Genomic DNA, 22,854 nt, shown 5'->3' with positions numbered 1-22,854 from the left:
TGCTGGTGTCTGTCACCTGCTTCTCCCTGATGAGCCCTCTGGTTCCCAGCCCACTCAGCTCCCCGGTGAGGGCCTGGTGGGTGGAAAGCCTCTCAGAGATGCGAGGCCACTGGCATCTAGAAATTGTAGCTCCCCGCCACCCATCTGCCTTGAGTCTCCCGCCAAGCTCAGGGGACATCCTATAGGTGACACGGGCCACCGGCCCAGATGTGCAGAGGGCAACACCCTGCATCCTGCCTGTGTCTTAAAACCAGGCTCAGGTTCTTGGGTTTGGGGCAGTTTGGTTTGGGGCATTTATGAGGTGGACTTAAGAAGTTGTGGGTCCATTTTGTTAAGACAATTTAAACATCTGTTTTGACCTGTGGGTTTGTTAAGTGGGGAGTTTATGGGTTTTAATTCAGTTGGGAAGGAGGCTGAGAATGAAAGATTCTGTCCAGAGCTCTCCTTTACCTTGTCCATCACATGAGCTTTCCGAAGGAAAAGGGGAATGAGGCGGCGGCCAGGGCTCCAAGGTCACTGCCGGCGCCTCCTGGAATGTGGTGACTGCCAGTCACTTCCCAGACTCGGGCTTTGGCAAGGAGTCGTGGAGGCAGCCTGTGCCTGTGTGGAGAGAAGGCGGCCGCTCAGCAGACTGTTCTAGAAGACCCCGAGGCTCTGCCCTTCCACCGTCCACCACAGCGGCAGGCTTGGACCCCTTGCAAGCCCTGCTCCCTCTTGGGCTGCCTGAAGGCTCTGCAGTTCTCAAGGCCAAGGGTCTGGGGAAGCCCACGCTCCTCGGGATGGCAGGAGCCGCCCCACCTGACTTGGTTTCCCCAGACTGGCCTGGCGGACCGGGGGTGTCTCTCCTCTGGTGCCCTGACTGTGAGGTCAGGTTAGAGATGGAAAGCAAGGAGCAGCCGGCCTGGTGGCAGCTGCCCTGTCCCCAAGCAGTGGGCCCGCTGTGCGCCCTGCCCGGGCAGGATCAGTCCCCATCCCCCAAAGGCCTGGAGGCCTCAGGCCAGTGACAGTAGAGGTCACTCCTTTCCCTTCTTTCCCCCCAATCAAACCTGCATTAAAGCAGGAAATCCACACCAAAGGCAAAGCTGTTTGTTTTCCTTGGTTTTTTTCTCCTGACCCAAACTTCCTCTATTCTTTTGGCGGCCCACCCAGCACACCCATTCTGGGCCTCCCCGTACTCCGCACAGACCACTGCGTGCCACGGGCCCCTCCGTTCCCGCAGCAGCACACAGGTCTGTTCATCGCCCTACCACTGAACTCTTTCTTAGACGTTTCCGGTTCCGTGCAGAACGGCCGGCCTTCTTGCCTCCGTTGCAATCTGCCTGTGCCGAGGAGGGGTAGGCTGGAACAAAGCAATGTGAGCCAGGTAGTTTTGTTACCTGTTCATTGTTTTCTCTGTGTGGGGCGGAGCGTCCCAGGGCTCCCCTGCCCCAGGGACAGCCTGAGTTCATCTCCTAGGAGCTGTCAGGACGGTTTGGTTAAGCACATTGCTGGCCAGGTCCCAGCAGGGCCAGGTAGAGTGTTGAGGACCGGACGAGGGAGGAAACATCAAGGCTAGATATTTGGAGTCACATATTGTCAGCACCAACTTGAAAACGTCTTCCAGGAGTGCAAGTGCAAGGCAGAACAAGGCAAAAAGCTATAAAAGAAGAAAATAATAATTCAAGGGCATGGTCCTCTCACTGTCAAGGCAGGGAGTGCTCGCTCTGACAGCCCCCATTGCACAAAGGGCCATGCAGACTTCTAAAGAGATATTCCAGAAAGTCTTCAAACACTGAGCTGGCTGAACCCTGAAGACACACCTGGCAAGGATGGTACTTACCCGTGTACCGTCTCCCGCTACCATCTTGCTACTCAAAGTGTGGTCTGAGGACCAGCAGAGTTGGCATCCCCTGGGGTCTAGTTACAAATGCAGAATCTGCATCTCAACAAGATTCTGTGGACATTTGTATGCATTAAAATCTGAGAGGTATTATTCCTCCAATATGCATAGGAAATAAATTTTCTGTCTGAAAAAAGATACTACTCATGTATAAAGTTGTCTAAAACAGGAACTGTAGATTTTCTTTTTAATCTAGTGGGAAGAGTGGCATTGTTTTACTTTTTTTACAAATCTCTGTAATGTCTTTTTTTTTTAATTTTATTTATTTATTTATTTTTGGCTGCGTTGGGTCTTCATTGCTGCGCGCGGGCTTTCTCTAGTTGCAGTGAGTGGGCGGCTACTCTTCATTGCGGTGCACGGGCTTCTCACTGTGGCGGCTTCTCTTGTCGCGGCGCAAGGGCCCTAGGCATGCGGGCTTCAGTAGTCGTGGCTCGCAGGCTCAGTAGTTGTGGCGCACGGGCTTAGCTGCTCCGCGGCACGTGGGATCTTCCCGGAGCAGGGCTCGAACCTGTGTCCCCTGCATTGGCAGGCGGATTCTTAACCACTGTGACACCAGGGAAGTCCTGTAGATGGTTTTTAACACCAAAAAGAACAGTGCCAGTCTCTCACTGAAAGGTAGTTTTGACAGTTGTTTACCTAACTGCCTCATCTAACATTTTTGTGGATGCACAAGGCCAGAAAGATTTAAATTGGATAAAGGTACAGTTAACCGATAGGAGGTCCCAGCGCAGAGCTGGCTTATAGTGATCGCTTCATCCGGTGTTGACTAAGGTCACTGCCTGGATGAGGCCTGTATCTCAGCTTCTCGGGTCCATGCCCAGGTGGAGAGTTGCGACAGTGGAGGGTCAGAGCCGTGGTGGGTGCTGGAGCATGAGCCCCCTCTACCAGAGCTGGAGAGCTGTACAGTCATGACCTTGGGACATCATGATGAACAGATCTCCAGTTTGATTCCAGATTGACCTTCATTGAGGTCCACGTAGCATTTTATAAAATGTGTCTTACCCTGTGTTCTGTGGGTGACGGCAAGGACTCCATGGGTCTCCCCTGAGATGCTTCAAGAGGTTGGAGAGAGACCACTGGAAGAGGAAGGCACCCTCTCCAGGTGCCGTGATACTGTTCTCCAGAAGGAGCCCCAACAGTGGGGATGCTCCAGGGGCAGGACAGACTCCCCGGATGGACCTGGAATGGATGAGCCCAAGGCAACAGGGTTGGAAACCGCCACTCAGGAATCAGCCTGGCACACAGGTGACAAGGTGGGCAAGTTAGAGCAATTGTTTGGTCCAGTGAGTGAAGATCAAGAAGACAGGAGGAAATCAAGGAGACTCCTTACTGGGGCACCTGGACAGATTGGTGAGAAGCCAGAGACAGAAATCCATCACCCTATCCCTCAGCGCCCAGCACAGTGCCTAGCACATGGAATTTACCAAATATTGCTTGGGTTGAATAAACCATCACAAAACAATCACCACACTGGGCGGGTAGTTCTCTGCAGCTCTCAGTTCTCTCCTCGGGTCCCACTCGGGTTCCACCCCGCAGACCACACTACCCGGGTCCCCTTGCCCTCCGGCTGCCGAAGAGGTTCTGACAAGGAGAGACACTGAGGGAGAGTGACAGCAGGAGGAAAACCAGGTCCAGGGAGGTGTTCCACAGTCAGCCCCCACCCCACCCAAAGGACCCTGCTCGTCCCCGGGTCTCACCACCGCTTCCTGGTCCCTTAACCTGTCCACGCCTCCATAAATAGTTTCCTCACTGAACTCACTTCACTTGGCACTGCTGGTGCCAAGCCCGCCTGACACAGCCAGCTGGCAGAGTAGAGGACAGGGTGTCCCATCAAGAATGGCCTATCGAGGGCTGCCTATACTTCCAAAGCATTCTGGAAAGCAGGAGGACATGGATGGGAAAGCTCAAGAAGATCACATATCGCTTAAAAAAAGGCATTTTGGGCGCTTCCCTGGTGGCCCAGTGGTTGAGAGTCCGCCTGCCGATGCAGGGGACACGGGTTCGTGTCCCGGTCCAGGAAGATCCCACATGCCGCAGAGCGGCTGGGCCCGTGAGCCATGGCCGCTGAGCCTGCGCGTCCGGAGCCTGTGCTCTGTGATGGGAGAGGCCACAACAGTGAGAGGCCCACGTACCGCAAAAAAAAAAGGCGTTTTAGCTACAGTGAACCTGACCCCGAACAGCCCTCCTCAGGGCACTGGTGGTATCCAGTCCCCCTCTGCCAACTGGGCTTTCCCTGGGGACCTCGGATTCTTGGTGGTTTTCTAATGAGGGGCTTCTGAACAGGAGCTCATCGTAAATGATGACCAGCAAGAAAATTCGGGGGTCCAGCGGGGAGGCTGATGGCATCTCTGCCGGAACCACTCACTCTATATATTTTTTTACTGGCTTAAGAAAAAGGAAGCAGATCCCCTTTGAGGCGTATCTGGAAGTCCCTGGGGAAAACTACAGACTGTTTTATGAGTTTCTAAACCAGGTGCAATTTTTTCCTAAGGCACCTGCCTTCTCCCATGAAACCAATTTTCATTTTTATTTGCAAAATATAAACAAGACACAAGTGGAATAGATTCCTTTCCCCTCTCCTTATGTATTGGAGAGAGGGGAGGAAGCGGTTTTCAAGGGGAGACTGCGGGCAAGAGATTTTTCTGGGAAGAGCATTCAGCCAGAAGCAGGGGGGCCCAGAGCGAGAAGGATGATTTTCAGTAGCAGCCCATGGGGAGCCCAGAGGCAGTGACCTTGGGAGAGGCGGGCACAGAAAGGAAGGAGGGGGCTCCGGGGCCGGCAGACCGGGTGACCTCAAGCCAGCCACTGAAGGGTGCTGGCCTCCTAAGGGGGTCTTAATACCTCCCATCAGAGGGGTTCTGGAGGATCAAGTGAGATGTTACAGTAGACACCTGTAGGTGTTCCATAAATGGACATAATTAGTTTTATAACTGAACTTCACTGAGTTAGCAAAGAATTTAAATAAAAATTCCTGCTCTATAGAGGAGGCTATTGGAGCACAGCTATGGCATCTAGGACCAGATGGGGAAGTTGCAGTAACTCAGGGTCTAGGCGACCCGGGGTCTCCATGGAGTGCACAGCTGTGCAGCGGTGAGGAGGTGCTGGGTGGCAGGCTGGAATCCAGCCGTAGCTTCACCCACCAAGTTGTGTCCATGGCGCAAGCCTGGAGGAAAGGACACCTTTCTGACTGTTGTGCTCAGAAGATGACGTTCTGCCAGGCAGCTGGAGAAAGGTAGGTCTGCACCTGATCCTTCAGAGGAGCTGGGTGGTAGGAGGGCAGGGAACAGAGGGTAGGGGTAGAGGGAATGCCGGGACCACTACGAGCCCAATGAGATGAGCCCCGTCCCATGGGGCAGATGGCTGCTGGAGCCTTGTGGTGCAGCTGGGTGATGTGACCCCTCAGAGGACCAGTAGGCCATGTTATCTATGGTCAGGGGTGCAGACGGTGAATGAGCTCCCTAGAGACCCGGAGGAAATGGAACGGCCTCTGTGCAGGGCAAGCAGGGGTGGTCAGGGCTGCCGTGCAGAGAGGCAAGGACCTAACTGCCTGGGCCCCAGCCAGGAAGGGAAGAGGGTGGTGGAGAGGCCAGAGCATGGTGGTTATGGAGGAGTAGTACAGGGTGCAGGGACCCAGCTCTCGAACCATCTTTACCTGGCGGAGGCTGGGCAGGTGGTCACCTCTTGGAAGGGGGTCAGTATAAGGAGTTTGGCGAGGCCTATTAACACCTGGGAGTCCTATTTCACCTTGACTCCCCAATACTCTCCTGGGACCTCTCCCCCTTCCCTCACAAGGTCACTTTCCTGAGGGCTAAACTTGGGGAAAGACAAGGACACCAGAGGCCTGAATCCAGACAGGGGCACAGATGTTTCCAAGGAAGGGCCTTCTGCTCAATGAACCCCCAAAGCAAAGCCGACGTTGCACTTGGCCTCTGGGTCACTTTCGTCCAGAGTTCCAGGCCACCCACCAACTTGGCCCTAGTCAGACCAGACCAGCCCTGGGCTGCAGAGCTTGGAGTGAGAGGCTGGGAAGGGCTGAGACCGCCTGCCCTGGCCTGTGATGGACCCTAGACTTGAGGAGTTCGGATCTCAGGAGACTCGGAGAGATGACAAGGAAGTGTCCTTCCGCAGCGATCCTCCAAGTGGCCTGATTCCATTTCCTGCTCCCAGCCCGTTTCTTTGGGTCCAGCTGGAAGTCTCCTGATTCCCATGGCATTTCACTTATTTACTCTCCGCCACCCAGCCCAAGGGAGTCGCCGTGGCTCCTTTCGTGTCCCCACGGCTGGGCAGACAATGGTGCTGGCTGCCCCTTGGCGACCCAGCACCTGGGAGAGGTGGCAGATGGGCTCTGGGTGCCTTGCTGCTCCAAATTACCCCCAAGTGCTGCCCCCAGGAGCTCGACGGGGAGATGACGAGGCCCCCGTGGCATCCAGGCTTTGGCGTAGTGAGCCCTGCTTTCCAGGGAGCCTGCAGTCGGGTTGCAGGGCTAAGGAATGAGTGGGAGGGGAGGGAATGGCCTGAGCAAGCAGAGAAGGGTTTTTCTGAGAAGTGTAGTCGTGAACGGGAGGAAGGAGCGAGGGCAGAAGCTCGAGGCTGAGAACCAAAACGTTCTACCCACGCTCAGCCTAGGTGAGGGAAGTGAAACCACACCTTACTGCCCACCCAGAGTCTTCTACTATCTTCAGTAGCATTTCTTTACTCCTGGGGGGACTGTGCTCCCAAGCAAATAGTGTTTACCACGCAAACTTCCCCCAAGACAACTCTTCCGTGAAAAGCATCTCCAGTGTGTGTGCCTGAAGATTCTTTGAACCCCTCACCTTGCCGTCTCCACCCATCCTGGACTGTGGTGTCGTGATGGTTACCTGATCCTAACTCCCCACACTGAGATACAGTACTCACTTCAAACCAAAATGCTGACCTTGTCTTCCTGGCTTTGAAATCCAAGCGGTGCTGTCCTCCCCTCCCTGCCAGGGCGGCAGCAATGCCCTCGGCTTTGTCTCGTCGGGAGGCGTGTTGGTCATACTCGGCGAGCCAGCTTACGACAGCGAGGTTAAAGAAAGACGTCAAGGTCGACGTTTTGCGTCGTTTTCTTGTTGTTGTGTTGAAAGACTTGAGGGTATTTAAAGCCAGCTGAGAGGGATAAGTTCAAATAACCAAGAGAGGGCAGGTCCTGAGGAGGCAGGAGGGGCTGGAATCAAAATGAGCAGAGGCGAGGGAGTCGGAGAGGAAGGACTCCTCAATTGGGAAAAGCAGGGGAGAGACGTGCCCAGGTGAGCAGGTTTGTCCAGATGAGATCGGGAAGGTGACTGTTCTCCTGACAGCTTCCATTTTCCCTTTAAGTGGCGGGGCCCACCCAAACGGGAAGGAGGAGGGCAAGGAGGGGATGGGGCTTGAAGAGAGCGAAAACGTCTGGAATAGTTGTAGAGACGGGGAAAGTGAACCAGCCTGAGAAATGCTCGTTTCCATAGAGCAGGGAGCCGTTTGAGGTTGGTGCTTTTGAACGTGTAGAGAAGGTAATCTGCGCTGTTCTGTGACTTCCTGGAGGAACGAATGAATGCACGAGGGCTTCTGGGTGACAGCATGTTCCACGTGCTAAGAGATCGTAAAGTCACTTTACCTCGTTGTCACACTCCATTTGCTCGGACACCCCAAGTCCCCTGCCGCGGAAAGCCAACTGCTAGGGAGAGTCCCAGATGATGATCAGGGTCAACAATAACACTTATGGCTTATGATGTGCTGGGTGCCGGGCTACTCAGCATACCTTCATCAACGGTCTGTGTGTGGTTCCCGTACATATACATATGTACATACGTGTGTGGTGAGTGTGTGTTTACACATACATATCATATAGACATATATAACTTTTTCCTGTGTACGTCTGCAAACCTACGAGGTTTCAGGTTCTAGATTACCTTTCCCACTGTAAAGAACTGGGGCTCCGTGGGGTTCCTCAACTCCAGCCCAGAACCCCCTGCCCAACAGAGGCAGCCATGCACCCCCCTGACCAAGGGGGCTGGGAAAGACCACGCAGGAAAGGCAAGTAGAGAAGTCTCGATAATGAAGAATCAGCTTCAGAATGAAAGTAAAGAATGAAAATCAACTCCATGCCTGAGGACAAGGTGGGGTTTACTGTCTGGTGCGCTCCTGCTGGGGGCGAAGTTGATGGAAGGCAACCTGAGAGTCCCCCGGGGGTGAGACACAGAACAACAAGCCGCCAGCCCTTGCCCCTGCTGGCCCTTTCCCTTCCCCCCTCCCTCTTCCCCGCCGCCTTGGGTCTCTGCAGGCCCTCAAGCCTCTTGAGGCCGCCTCCTCACCTCAAGGCCCGCTTCTGCCCCTGCCCACGGGCCCCCAGGTGCTGTCCCCAGGGTGCCAAAGGGCCAAAGCAGCACTGAGCTCTCAAGGAAGTGAGAGCGAACCCTCTCTCTCCCCCTCAGGGTCACCTTTGACCCCACGGCTCACGGCCCCCAGGGTCCTGGAGAACACCTCTTTGATTTATGCCCGGAGTAGCCCTCTCACCTCAGGCCATGAAAACATGAGTCCCTGAGGCAGGTGTGAGCTAGTGTGTGAGTGTGTGAAAGAACATGTGTGTGAGTGTGTGTGTGTGAGGCTGTGGAGGCTGCAGGGAGGAGCAGCAGAGGGTGGAAACGGAAATATTCTTCATTTTCCCCATCATCTCCTTTACCTCATTGACTCACAGACAAGCTGCCTACAGACCTCAGGCCCCACTGGGTGTTCCGACCCCACTGGGCTGGCCTGATTCCAGCCCACCTCAAGCCAGGGCCTCTGCTATTAAGGCTCAGCTTACTTGTGGAGCTTTTGACCTAAAACTGGGCGGGCCCCTTGGGGCTGCTCAAGGAATGTGGACCCTGCCCTCTGGGGGTCGGTTAGACAAACCTGAGGCTCACAGTGACCTTGATGCTCCCCGTCCAACTGGAGTGAGCGCAGCCAGGGGTGCGGAGCGGGTGGTGAGAACAGCTGGGCCCAAAAGGCGGAAAGGAAAATGCAGGGCGGGGCATTCTCACAGCCCCTGTTCAGTGTGGTCAGGAAGACTGATTTGTGTGTTTCTTGTTGTTGTTGTTTTTTGCAGTACGCGGGCCTCTCACTGCTGTGGCCTACTCACTGTTGTGGCCTCTCCCGTTGCGGAGCCGCTCCACGGCATGTGGGATCTTCCCAGACCGGGGCACGAACCCGTGTCCCCTGCATCGGCAGGCGGACTCTCAACCACTGCGCCACCAGGGAATCCCCTGATATGTATGTTTTCTTTGGGGATTTGATGGGGACAGGGGCTCCCCAAGGCCAAGGTCATGTAACCCGACACTTGCAGGTCAAAGGAAGGGGGATGGGAATTAAAGAAAGCACATATCCCTGGTGGGCTGCTTTTCAGGTGTCTGGAAACAAAACTTTTGGTAAGAATAAAGGCCTGAGGGACTTTCCTAGTGGTGCAGCGGTGAAGACTCCATGCTCCCCGTGCAGGGGCCCCAGGGTCCATCTCTGGTCAGGGAACTAGATCCCACATGCATGCTGCAACTAAGAGTTCACATGCCGCAACTAAGGAGCCCAAGTGCTGCAACTAACACCCAGCGCAACCAAAAAATAAGAAGAATAAAGGGCTGAGAGGCACAAAAGGACAAATACTGGTTGGCCCCAAAGTTCATTCGGATGTTACAGGAAAACCCAAACAAACTTTTTGGCCAATGAAATATATGATTCCACTCAAATGATGTACCTAGAACAGGCAAATCCATAAACACAGCACCTAGAATAGAGGTTACCAGGGGCTGGGGGCTGGGACGCCGGGGAGTAGAGGGAATGGGGAGTTATTATTTAATGGGTGCTGAATTTCTATTTGAGATTTTTTTAAGTTCTGGAAATGGACAGTGGTGATGGTGTACAACACTGTTAATGTACTTAATGCTACTGAATTGTACACTTAAAAATGGTTTAAAATGATAAATTTTACCTTATGCATCTTTTACCACAATTTTAAAAATTAGAAAAAGAGTAAAGGGCTGAGGGGGCAAGAGAAGCTGTGGGGGAGGACAGGAGGCCCGGGCAGGGTGGAGCCCCGGACTGAGGAGGAGGACGTTCGAGGGGCAACTTTGACTCCTGCACTTTGACTCAGGGTGCGTTCCACCGCGGACACTGCAGAGTTCTTCCCCTGCTATGAATAGCTCAGTCCCAGTGCTGTCACTTGAAGGGATTTGGAATACAGGACTTGGTTGTTCCCTAGCTGGCGCATCCCATGAGGGCAGCCCCATAACTAGCCGGTCCCTTCCTGCCCAGTGCCCCATCCTCCCTCCCTTCTCTATTGCAGCCTGGTGCCTGTGGGACCCACACAGTCCGCTGCAGCTCTAGTCCCTCCTTTCCGGGAGTGGCAGCCAAAGACACAGGGCTGTCTCTCACTATCGCTACGGGAATCGTAACACCATGCAGGACCCACGGTGCTCAAGACAGGGGGAGTCTTTCAAAAGGTCCTGCTCTGCTTTTCTTCCCTTTTCTTCTCCTCTGTACCAATAGGCTATTGACACAATATTGCTGCAAATCAAATCACCCCAAATCATAGTGGAGCAAACTAACGAATATTTATTATTTCTCATGAGCCTTGGGGTCGGCTGGCCTGAGCCTAGTGCATCCAATATTGACCCGGCTTGTTTATGTGACTGCTGTCAGCTGAGGGCATCTGGTCTAGGACAGCCTCAGCTGGGAGGACTTAGCTCTGTTCCACGTGGTCTCTCATCCTCCAGTAGACTAGTCCGGGCTTGTTCTCATGATGGAAGCAGTCAAAGAAAACGTGCGTCAGGTAGAGTTAAACAGGCAAGGAAAACTTTATTCAAGACTCCTGCAATAGGGGTCCAGACGATTGTAATAGGAGATAAAAATTGAATGCAACTGTGAACACAACAGAAGCAGCTGGGGATTTATAGCCAATGGGCAGGGTGAGAGAGTCAGTGGATGGAAAAATACCAAGAGGAACTTGGTTAGGTACCAAGTGGAGGGAGGGGGCATTCTTGCTAAACTGGCTTGGCAGGATTCTTGCTGAACTGGTCAAGAAGAGGGCTCAGAGAAGTCTAAGAACACAAGTGGAGGTGTCTGAGACTTCTCAAGGCCTTAACCCAAAATTGGCAGTGTCACTTTCACTGCATTTATCAGCCAGAGCTCAGATCCAAGCAGTGGGGAAATGGCTCCATCGCATTGCAAATGGCCTGGGCCCTGGGAAGGGTGGAACGCTGGGGCCATCTCTGCTGCTCTCTTCATGGGAAGGCCCTCTTCTATGACCAGGACCATCAGATAGAATGTAAAGCCCCCCATGCTCCCTGTGTCCTGACTTAGATGATCACCAAGCTGAGCATGGAAGGCTTACCTGCACTCAAACGGACAGACTAGCAGATGCCAGAATTGGAACCCAGGCAACCCAGGGACTTGTGTACCGATGAGGTTCTCGAGACCAAAAGAAGTCAAAGAGAATAAGACGGGAACCCGATGACTACAATGTGTGTATGTCAGAGACTTGCTCTTAGGACAAAGCAAAAGTCTGGTCATCAGAAGTAAATGGAACATCACACCGGGCCTAGAACTAGGATTTTGTAGAAAATGTGGTCTTAATACTAATGAGGGCTATTGCTCCTTGGACATCCAACAAATGCTAAATGCTATACATTTATTCGTGTTTCATCTTTAATACAGCCCTGGTATTATAACCTCCTTTTTTTTTTTAATCATTAATGAAATTAAGACTCAGAGTCCAAGACCACAGAGCTGGTAAGTGTAGAGGGTTTAAAATCTGTTCAGATCAACACTCAGCACTTTTATGTGCAGCTCTGTGCAAGGCACCAGGAAAACAAAGACAAACAGACATGGACCCTACCTTTAAGGAGCTCACCATGTAGGGGGAGGGCAGACAAGCAGAGAGGTCATTTCTATGCTGTGAGACAACTGTGTGTATAAATGGTCCAGAGGAGGGTCCAGACCTAATCAGGTCTGTCTCGTGCCAAAGTATTAGTACATGTCTTCCCCACGGCACCATCCTGGCTCCTTGGGGGCTCGTAACAGAGACTAGAAATAACAAAGGAGAATTTTTTATTTTCTCTCACTTAAAATGGTTGGAGGTGGGCAGTCCTCAGGTGGCATGGTGGCCCCATTATCTCATCAGAGACCCAGCCTCCTTCTAGCTTCTGTTCCACTATCTTAAGGCCACAACTTGCAACTTCAAGGTTGTCTCAAGGCCCAAGATAGATGCTAGAACTCCAGCTATCATGTCCTCAACCCAGGCAAGAAGCGGAAGGAAGGCAGAAGATTTACCTCTCTGAGCTCTTTTAAGCAACTGTCCCCAAAGTCTCACCCACCAACTTCTGCTTACATCTCCTTGGTTGGAACCTACTCAGATAAGCTGCATGGTTACAAGAGAGGCTGGGAATGTATCTGTTAGCTTTATACACAGTCGCTCAAATACATCTAACTTCTATTACTAAGTGTTATGGGTTGAATTGTGTCCTCCCACCCCATAAAGATATGTTGGAGTCCTCATCCCCAGTACCTCAGTGACCTTATGTGGAGATAAGGTCTTTGCAGTGGTAATCAAGTTAAAATCAGGTCATTAGGGTGGGTCCTTATCCCGTATGTCCTTCTAAAAAGGGGGAATTTGCATAGCGAGGAGACCATGGGAAGAGATACAGGGAGAGAGGCCAGGAACAGAGCCACACCTCTCAGCCGTCAGAAGGAACCAACCCCACCGACACCTTGATCTTGGACTTCCAGCCTCCAGAACCGTGAGACAAGACATTTCTGCCGTTTAAGCCATTCAGTCTGTGGTACTTTGTTACCGGAACCCTAGCAAACAAATACACTGAGGAAGAGGAAATGTATAAGGGGTTAGCAATTAGCCATCTGGATCCTGAGCTCGTCTGGGTCCTGGAGACGGGCTCGGAGCCCCAGCACTCCTGGGGCAGCTGGGGCCAAGCTGAGCCATAGCCTGCAGGATGGACAAACGGACATGGCTGGGAGGGGTGGGTGGTGGGCAGCCGAGCGGGGAGTCACGGACCCTCCGTCATAGAATCCGTTCCCCACACGCAGAGGTGAGGTAACGAACTGCCTCCACCGTGAGGCCAAGGCTGGGGCTGGGGCTGGAGACGGTCAAAATAGTAGCTTTAAAATGAAACATTGAAGAGGAGAAAGAATTTTCTGTAAGTTGCTTATCATTGGTCAGAACGCTGTCCTGCTGAATTACATTATGCAGCATAAACCTTAGGTGCTGTTAGGAAGCAGAGAACTGCCTTTCTCCCCTAGGACTTCTAAGGAACTGCTACAAGTGATCATCTTTAAACGCTGCATATATCTTCATGATTTTCTATATTTCTGTTAAACTCAGCTATAGTTAATGCCAGAATCTCCTACTATGGGTAAATATTTGGATGTATTATTTAAATCTACTGAAAAGAAACTTGTACTTCCTGGGGGGATTAGGAGATGTGAAGAATTCACTTTTAAGTTATTGAAAACATGTGCAATGTTCTAAATAACAGCAAATATTAGTTGGAGGTAATGTTCATGGTTTGGTTATTCAGCTTAACTTTGAACTGTAGCTTATTTTACACATGCTGTTGATATACATTGTTTCTGATTGTTTTCTATGGTTTCAAAATTCTCACGGCAGTGCCCTCGGTTCCCCCCCTGGTCCACGTCCTCTGTCACCTGTGGGCGTGAGTCTGTTCTGTCGAGGGCGAACCTGCAAACCCGCCACGTCTGTTCTCTCCTTTCTCCTGGGAAAGAGTGCTTTACTTAGAGAACATGTGATGAGTAGTCGACACACACACACACACACACACACAAATAGAATGACGGGTTTGACTCCATTGTACCTTCAAGACCCCTGGAGAGACGAGGACAGATCTGGGAACTTTTTAAAGTGGTACCACCGGCGGGATTGTGGTGACCGGGCCTCCTCTCCCCTGTCCAGCTTCACCACCACCGAGGGACCCAGGCCCTTTATTCCCCAGAGGACAGCCAACACCATGCTGCACGATCCCTGTTCTAGGAAATCTCTAGAACAGGCACGTGTGCAGAGATAGAAAATGGATTGCCTGGGTCAGTGGGAGTGGCGGGGGGGGGGAATGAGTGACAGCGGGTACAGGGTTTCTTTTGCGGGTGACGGAAATGTTCTCAAATTAGATAGTGGCGATGGTTGCAGAATTCTGTGAATATACTAAAACCCACCGAACTGTACACTTTAAACGGGTGCATCTTAGGGACTTCCCTGGCAGTCCAGTGGTTAAGACTTCGCCTTCCAATGCAGGGGCTGCAGGTTGGATCCCGGGTGGAGGAGCTGAGATCCCACATGCCTCACACCCAAAAACCAAAACCTAAAACAGAAGCAATATTGTAACAAATTCAATAACGACTTAAAAAAAAAAAGAAAGAAAGAAACCCAACACCTTAAACAAAATGGTACATTTTAGGGTATGTAAATTATATCTCAATAAAGCTGTTATTTTTTTTAAAAGAGCTCAGTCTGCAGGTCTTCTTGTCGACTCAGGGCCTCCCTGAGAATAGGGAGGGTGCGTTTGCTGTACTCGACAGTCACATAGAGGGTCGCCAGAGCTGCTCCGCCAGGACAAGGGACAACTTGCAACTTTCTCCGTGTGAAGCAGACCCTGCCCACAGCCTCCCCTGTGTGAAGAGCCGGGCCTCCCCTCCAGCAGCGGCCAGCTCTGCTGGAGAGTAGGTGTGTGATGAATGAAGGGAAGAGGAGATAAACGGAGGAATGATGGCTATCGCTTGCTGGGGTGGTGAGAGAGCCTGGACAGAACCTGGGGTTCTATCTCCCACTTAGAGCCCTTTTCGCTAAACAGCTCCTCTTAATGCGTCATGCAAATCCACCGGCCAGGGAATGGTGCCTGGATTAAATCCCCACGTTTCCAAGGGCTCCACTGCTCTCCCGGAGGCTCACTCGGAGTGATGGGTGTGAAGACAAACAGGCACAGAGGCCTTGTGTTCGCCCGCCCGTGGGCCTCTTCACACAGCGAGAAGGAAATAAATGACTCAAATGTTCCCTTTGGCTCAGGCGGTTGTTTAAATGGGATTCCACCCTCAGCGGCCAAGGGAGGGGAGCTGGGGGGTGGAGCGGGGCGCGGTCCCTTCAGACCCCTCCCCGGCTGGGCCTGGATGGAACTGGACGAAGGTCTGTGTGCCAAGGTTTGCTTTTGCACAGGGCAAGCCTCTGCTGGCCAGGCCACCGAAAATCAGCTCACAGCAGGAGCAAAGGATCCCCCGTTCCACGAGGAGCACAGGATGTCTGAGTCTCTGAGACGTCTCCAGAACAGAGGGGAGCCCCGTGTGAGCTCCAGGATGGGCTCAGCCTTCCCAGGGGTTTACTGCCCAGGTCAGAGGACCCGGGAGCCGCCAGGCAGCGTGGGGTCCGAGTGGCCGACGCCCACGGGGGACAGCACTGCCCTGGACCTTGTACGAGGGCCACCGGTGGGGGGCTTGGCTCGTCTGGTTTGTTCAGAACCCAGCGGTCCGTGGTGGGGGTGACGTGGGCAGTGCCCACAGACAACGCATAACACAGGACGGGCCAGGGCAGAAGGGTCGTGAAAGCCATCTTGGAATCTTAGCTCAGGAGTGGTGAGCGTGGCAAGGTTTCCTGTCCAGTCAGGCTCTCGGAGGTGTCCTCTGTAAGTGCAGCGTTGTGAAGACAGCAGGGCAGGTTGTGACACAGCATGGGGGAGGCACCTGCACCCCATCTAGAGCATCACGGGTGCTCACGAACATAATTTCCCAGCCAGACTTTCGAAACACCCCTTGCCTGACCCAGCCCACCTCCTGGCCTCTTGGGCCCTGCCTCGCCGGCGGTTACTGCCTGAGCATGGCTGGAGCCCCCAGCTCCGGCTCTGCTCACTCGGGTCCCCTGTCACTCGCGTGGGGAGGGCAGCCACCGTGGGAGCTGACAGGCAGGGCTGGGAACGTCCCTCAAATCCTCACGCACCCTCCACCGAGCTGAGGGCCTCAGGGATGTGACTTACCTTCTCCGTGTCTGCCTTCTCCTCTGCAAAACGAGGCCAATGGCAATTCCTCCGCCAAAGGCTCCTTGTGAGGATTAGGTGAGACATCTCAGGAGGGAAGCCCTTTGGGCAACACTCTGCACGGCCCCCAGTGATTCTCGGTGCTGGGCTTCGCAGCTGGGACTTCTCCCTCGCGGCATCTCTCCAGGTTCCTACCAGGTGCACCACGCCCTTGAAATGGACCATAAGACCCATGTTCAAGTCTGCGCGTCTCTCCCACACCAGCCTGAGATTCCCTCCGAGACCGGGCCGAGCCTTCTGTGGCCGCCATTGTCTGCACAAGGCCCAGTGACCTGGCCTCCACTCAGACCAGTGGGGGGTGGCAGCACATTCCACTATGGGCACCCTTGACTTCACCCCATGTCCCCCAAAGAGGTTTTCACTCAGTCGTTCTTAACCTGGAATCCAGTAGAGGCCCAACAGATGGACTTCAGGGAGAATAAATCCCCCAACTACATGCTTAATTGTGTGTGTGTGTGTGTGTGTGTGTGTGTGTGTGTGTGTGTGTGTGTGTGTGTGTGTGTGTGTGTGTGTGAGACTGCACATTTCGGAAGAGAAATTCCTTACTTTTCATCAGATTTTCAGAAGAGTCTGTGTCTCCATCTGGGCTTTATTTTATTAAAAGCACTTACCTCTCTCTGAAGTTCCATTATTTCCTTGTTTATTGTCTGTCTCCACCCCTAGAAAGTAAGCTTCGGGGCGACTCATCTTATTTACAGATACATCCACAAGCCCAAAACAGAGCCTGGCACATAGTGGGTTCTCGGTATTTTTTGAATGAATGAATGAGTGAATGAGGTTCTTTGACCCAAAGGCACAGATCCTGCCCTGTAATGGGGGTCTGGGAAAGCCCTGGACACGCGGCGGGGGCCCCCTTCTCCAGGCAGCTCCAGGGCGGAAGGCAGCTGCAGCAGACCGGTTCTCCTGGAACAAGTCTATTGAGGGGAGGGTCTCAGAGTGCTCAGATTGGATCCACCTGAGACGAAGGGAATTCGAGGCTCTCTGTTGTATAACAAGTTTTCCCAAAACTTAGTGGCTTCAAACAATTTTGCTGTAGCTCATGATTTTGTGGTCAGGCATTCATGCAGGCTCTGATGCTTCTGCACCACGTGGCACTGACTGAGATCACTTGACGGCACTCAGCTGGCAGATGGGCTGGTCCTAGAAGGTCCAGGGCAGCTCCCCTCACATGTCTGGTAGCCTGGTGGGGTGGTGAGAAGGCTGGGTGCAGCAGCGACTGTCTACAGGGCTCCTATACCTGGTCTCTCCAGCACAGCCGCCTCAGGGGAGTCAGACTTCTACAAGGCAGCTCAGGACTCCCAAAGGCCGTTCCAGAAGATCAAAGCAGGCGCTGCAAGGCTTTCAACCTGGCCTTGGAAGTCTGGGATCATAGCTTCTATCACCTCCTACTGGCAGCAAGCAAGTCAGAGCTAGACCGGATTCAAGAGAAAGAGACGGGAACTGCAAGGAGTGTAAATACCATTGGGGTAGGTAGGGGTGGGGCACCCTCTCAGTACTCAACGGCCACACACGGCTGGTGGTTACACGGGACAGGGCAGGGCTAGAGGGAGGAGTTGGGTGGACCTCCCTCTGCAGAGTTAAGTGGCCTGGATGCTGGTAGAAGTCTGGGCCTGTGTTTAAGATGCAAGAACTCACTCCCCAAGGATAACAACCTTTTCTGCAATACTCTCCTGTCCAGGCTGAAGAGAAGAGAAAGGCCAATTACCGAGAAAATAAATGGTTTATTTTTCCTTATATCCACAGCAGATTAGTAATAATATACAATCACACAGAACTTTGCTTCTCCTGACAGAAAGCGTATTCTTTATTTGGACAAATACAAAGACAAAACACCCTGGCTTTGACATGGGGCCAGCAAGGACATGACCAAGATAGGACATGACCAAATGGATCATTTCGGGTAAAAGGGAGTGCTGGGGTAACCTGAGGATTCCCCACCAGGGGGGCCAGGGGCCCAGAGAGCCACAGAGAATGAGAGCAGTAATCTAGGCCAGTCCCTTGACTTACAGCCCTCTAGGCTCACCCTGAGTTCAGAGCTGAGCACGTGAACTTGGGCATAAAAGATGGTGGTAAAAGCTTGAAGAAAAAATCCCAAGAAGAAACGGAAGCTGAAGGAAGCAGGATGGTCTATTGAAGAAACATCTTATCCTTTGCCTCTTGCTAGTGTCAAAGTAAGAAAAGACCTGAGATTTTAAAAACAATGGGACTCTGGAATGAAGTTAAAAAAATCACACAAACAAAAACCAAAAAAAATCCTTGTTAGAGAGTCTTTAAAAAGAAAAAAAAAGGTCTAAAACTCTGCAGCAAAAATTTTGTTTTTTGGTTTTTTGAGGTACATTTATTTCTTTTATTGAAGTATAGTTGATTTACAATATTGTATTAACTTTCAGGTGTACAGCATAGTGATTCAATATTTTTATAGACTATATTCCATTAAAAGTTACTATAAGATAACGGCTATAATTCCCTGTGCTGTACAGTATATCCTTGTTGCTCATCTTTTTTATATACAGTAGTTTGTATCTCTTAATCTCATACCCCTAATTTGCCTCTTCCCTTCCCTCTCCTTTTTGGTAACCACTAGTTGGTTTTCTATATCTGTTTCTGTTTTGCAAATACATTCATCTGTATTTTTTTTAGATTCCACATATAAGTGATGTCGTACAGTATTTGTCTTTCTCTGTCTGCTGCAGAAGTTTTTGAGGTCAGTCCTGCTGGAACAGGGGACGGGGTTTGTTAACTGTACATGGCTCTTTCTAGCCTTAGGAATCTCCACTTGCTCAAATGAGACGTGGAAAGACAGACATAAGATGACATTTGGACAGATGCCACTTTCTGCAAAGAGAGAACTGGACTCAGGTGTACAGACACGGTTTTGTGGGAGCAAAAGAACAAAGAAAATTGTAAACCCAGATTTTCTATTTGATCCTCGGTAGAAGGTTTGACATCTCAGATTAGGAACAAAAAACAAAGTGAAACTATATATGTATAAAGGTCACTCTGAACATGTTTACCTTAAATGACAAGCAGAGACCAGGAAAAGACAAGGAAATGCATTTAAGGTACTCAAGGTCCAAATATACTAATCCATTCCTATTTGTTTCATCTTGTTTCTTTTTTCAACAACTTGGAGAAAAAAATGCAGGAAGAATGGCCTGACTGAGCTGACCTTAGTCTTCACAAGGCCAAGAATGGACAAGGCTTGTTTCCCAGATGCTGGAGGTGGTCCTTCATCACTAACAGGGTGTCCAACCCTGCAGGGCCTGGATCCTTCCCGGACAGGACTCCCTGGACTTCATTACCTTCTATGTCTCAAAATGACCAAAACTGACACCTGGCAGAGTATAATGCATTCAGAAAACCTATTATGAGCAGGAATATTTGGAGTTAGACATTATTTTCTTAAAGCTTCATTGGGGTTCAGAATCAAATGACCATTTCATGCAAATTCATTTCTTTTGACTCCCATAAAAGGCAAGGTTTAGAGTTTTCATCCTATTTTTAATCTGGCCTGAAAAATATATTTCAGTGTTCAGTGATCTGAAACCTCCTCTGAGATATCAGGGAATTAAATGGATTATGAATATAACTGTGTGTGCGTTTACATATCTATGTTTTGTTTTGTTTTCTTTTCTTTGCGGTACGCGGGCCTCTCACTGTTGTGGCCTCTCCCATTGCAGAGCACAGGCTCCGGGCGCCCAGGCTCAGCGGCCATGGCTCACAGGCCCAGCTCCTCCCCTGCATCGGCAGGCGGACTCTCAACCACTGCGCCACCAGGGAAGCCCCTACATAGCCACGTTTGTTTGGTGTTTCCTCCACCAGTGCTTATTAATCCTATGCCCTCTGGCAATCATTAGTATCAAGTTAACCTAATGGTAGGCAAAAAAGGGTGTGTGCAATTCAACACAACACACAACCATAAAAAGGCTTCAGCACACACTCTGGAGAAGTAGTGTCCTTGCTGGTGTCTTACTTGGCCCAGAACCCCCATTTACCTCCTCCACCCCCGCCCCCAGTGGAAGCCCCGCTTGAGGAATTCTCTCTGTGCCCCTAGGCGGGGGAGTGTGCGTTCTAGGCAAGCCAGCCTGACAGCAAGGAAAGGGGGTCCCCAGAGGAGTCTCCAGGGGAACACAAAACAAAACCAAAAAGGCAACGCAATACCTTGGGCCCACTAGCAGGCAGTGAACACTTATCTGGGAAGGGTGTTTAGTAAGGAGGCTTGCGTGGCAATCAAGGTGGGCGGAGCCATCCCCATACAGGTGAAATCCTGCATCTGTTTCTGCACAGCTGGGCTCACAGCACAGTCAGCAGGACTTGGGGGAGCCTCTTGACACAGTCCACTCTCTGCAGCGGCCCAGAGACCCCAGAAAAAGTTCTCCTCGACGCAGCGAGCAGCAGTGTCTCATCGTTCTTGCTTTCTTCTTTCTATCTCCGGGACAGGGAGCTCCAAAGCCCAGGGCGGTGTTCTCCACCTGCAGCCTGGGAGTCCACTTTCTCTGTGTTTAGGAGCCCTTCCGCTCTGAGAAAACCAGCAAGGCCTCTCCAAGGCCGCCGAGCAGGAGGCTGCAAGAAACAGCAAGAGGTCATCTTTCCCCTCCCCGGAGCCTGGGGGCTGTGGACACACGGAGTTGCCTGGTGCCCACATACCGCAGGGCAAGGGATGCCCCCTCATCCCGCAGCTGAGCATCTTGTCCCCCGCCTGCACTGCCCCGCTTTGAGGTCAGGCCCAGGGACTTCCCAGTCGTCCAGGGTAAGCCTCAGCTGTGCAGGGGGAGGGGAGTGGGCTGCAAGGTGGGTTGTGATACCTCCCCTTAGGGAAGAAGGTGATGTGTCCCAACCATCCTGACCAGGTGACAGTGACTGCCCTTCGTTAATGCTCTCTGGCAGAAATATTGAAGGAGGGCTTCCCACAGAGCTGCCTGGTACTTTTTGCCATAGAGGGTTGATGAATATAAAATCATGCAGATATCCATAATCTTATCATTATTAAGCTGACAATCTCTGAATCCTTTAATTTCATTTAGACTAACAGAACATTTAAAAACAAAACACAAATGGGGAGGGGACCTCCCTAGTGGCGCAGTGGTTAAGACTCCACGCTCCCAATGCAGGGGGCCGGTGTTCAATCCCTGGTCAGGGAACTAGATCCCACACGCATGCTGCAACTAAGAGTTCACATGCCACAACTAAGGAGCCCAACTGCGACAACGAAGACGCAGCGCAACTTAAATAAATAAATATTTTTTAAAAAAAGAATAATGAAGAAAATACAAATGGGGAATCGTGAATTTCCCACCAGAGCAGAAATATGTATGTGGTCAGTGATTTGAAAATGAAAAAATAGCAGGAGAACAGAAGAGTGTGAGAAAGAGAAGTGCTGGATATTTTAACATGCCTAAAATGTAATACAATGAGAGGTCTGCACATTTCCCATTTTAAACTTCTCAGTAGACAACCTGGTGTCCGTCTGAATCCCCTGTCATTCTTCCCCAAAAGCACTTCTAAGGCCTGGGATGGGCCACGAGTAAAGGATTTTGATGGGGGTCCCTGAGGATGAAATGCTCTTGTCCAGAGGTGCCAACAACCCCACAATCCCACCTTCTTCTTCCTTTTTTCTCCCATTTACCCGCCCAGTATCCCACTCCTCCTATACACCCACTCCTCCTATACACCCACTCCTCCTATACACCCACACACCACACTCTCACATTTGGGCTATTGCATCTCCATATTCCTAACATATATCTAAGGCACCGAATGTATGAAACACACTTAGGCCGTGCATATCCTGTTCCCAGTGAAAAATGTCACCTATGTGGGTGACTGCGACATAAAGATAACTTGTACCATGGACCATTTCCAGTAGAGCAGTGAACTGAATAAGTGTGAGAATAGAAAAACAATAAGCTGAATTCAAACTGTGCTCAGGTGTTTTTAGCTACGTAATCCTGCAAGTGTTAGTCTGCTGTTTCCTCAGCTGCACCACAGGAGACAATCACATCTAACCATCTCTGTGAGGCTTAGAAGGACGTACTTGAAGCAGCTGACCCCCGTGTGCGGCCTACAATGGGCAAGCAATGAAATATTATTCTTTTCTCGACTGCTCTCCCAGAGTAGGGATCCCTTTCTCAGCAGCCCTCACCACTGGCTGGCTTCCCCACCTCTGCTTGAAAAGTCCTTGTGAAGGACCCATCCTGCTCTGCAAAGCCAGCTCTAGCCATGGGATTCAGGCAAGCATCTATGGGCACCTACGGGCATCTTGTGGCAGGTCCCGGGGCACGAGGTTCTTCCCTCCTGGAGGAAGTCCTGCTTCATACTGACCTGACAACCTCACCTGTGAGTCTAAGTTCTGCTTTCTAGAGCAACAGAGAACAAATCTACGCCCCCATCACCCATCTGCCAACCCTACAGAGTGGGAAAATCCCCTGAACCCCCGCCATGTCCCCTCCCTGGTGATGTCAGGCCTCTCTCTCTCTGGGTGAGGGCAGAGAGGCGCTAGTCAAGTGACTGCACTGGGAAGGGGGCTGGGAGGATGACCCCCGAGCCCGCTAACAAGGGGGAAAGAGAGGAGAGGGGCCCGAGGGAGATGTCTGCCTGACAGCTTAAGCTCCAAGTTGGAACGTACTTTCCTCTTTCCTACAGAAGTATTATAATAGTGACAATAAGTCGATGAATTCTCTTTAACGCGTACTAAGCTCATAATAACGTAGCTGAAGTTTGTGTCTATATTACGAACCGAATAAATTTCTGAGGACTTTCCCAGATCTATACTCATCATTAATAGGACTGTTCCTGGGAGAAACTAGGGTCCAAGTTCCAAAAGACCATATTGAGAAACATGACCCATTTGTGCTTGTCCTGGTCTAGTTCAGGGGCAGACCCAGATGCTGGCGGGTTCTACTG

At 51.5% G+C, this 22,854-nt stretch overlaps 1 protein-coding gene across 5 annotated transcripts in view; it reads right to left on the bottom strand.

The window, feature by feature from the left end:
* Positions 1–17,652: 17,652 nt before the first annotated feature.
* The window catches only part of TMEM241 (transmembrane protein 241), a 106,620-nt gene continuing 101,418 nt past the window's right edge, over positions 17,653–22,854 (bottom strand). For all 5 annotated transcript variants that reach the window (XM_067699511.1, XM_067699516.1, XM_067699515.1 and 2 more), the window contains one exon: positions 17,653–20,514. In XM_067699511.1, coding sequence (XP_067555612.1) covers positions 20,354–20,514 — 161 coding nt within the window. In that variant the 3' untranslated portion in view covers positions 17,653–20,353. The remainder of the gene's footprint in view (positions 20,515–22,854) is intronic.

This window comes from Pseudorca crassidens, chromosome 12 (assembly GCF_039906515.1).
Source record: "Pseudorca crassidens isolate mPseCra1 chromosome 12, mPseCra1.hap1, whole genome shotgun sequence".
NCBI lineage: Eukaryota > Metazoa > Chordata > Mammalia > Artiodactyla > Delphinidae > Pseudorca > Pseudorca crassidens.
Note: the sequence above shows the minus strand (reverse complement) of the source record. Positions and strands in the feature narration are given on the sequence as shown.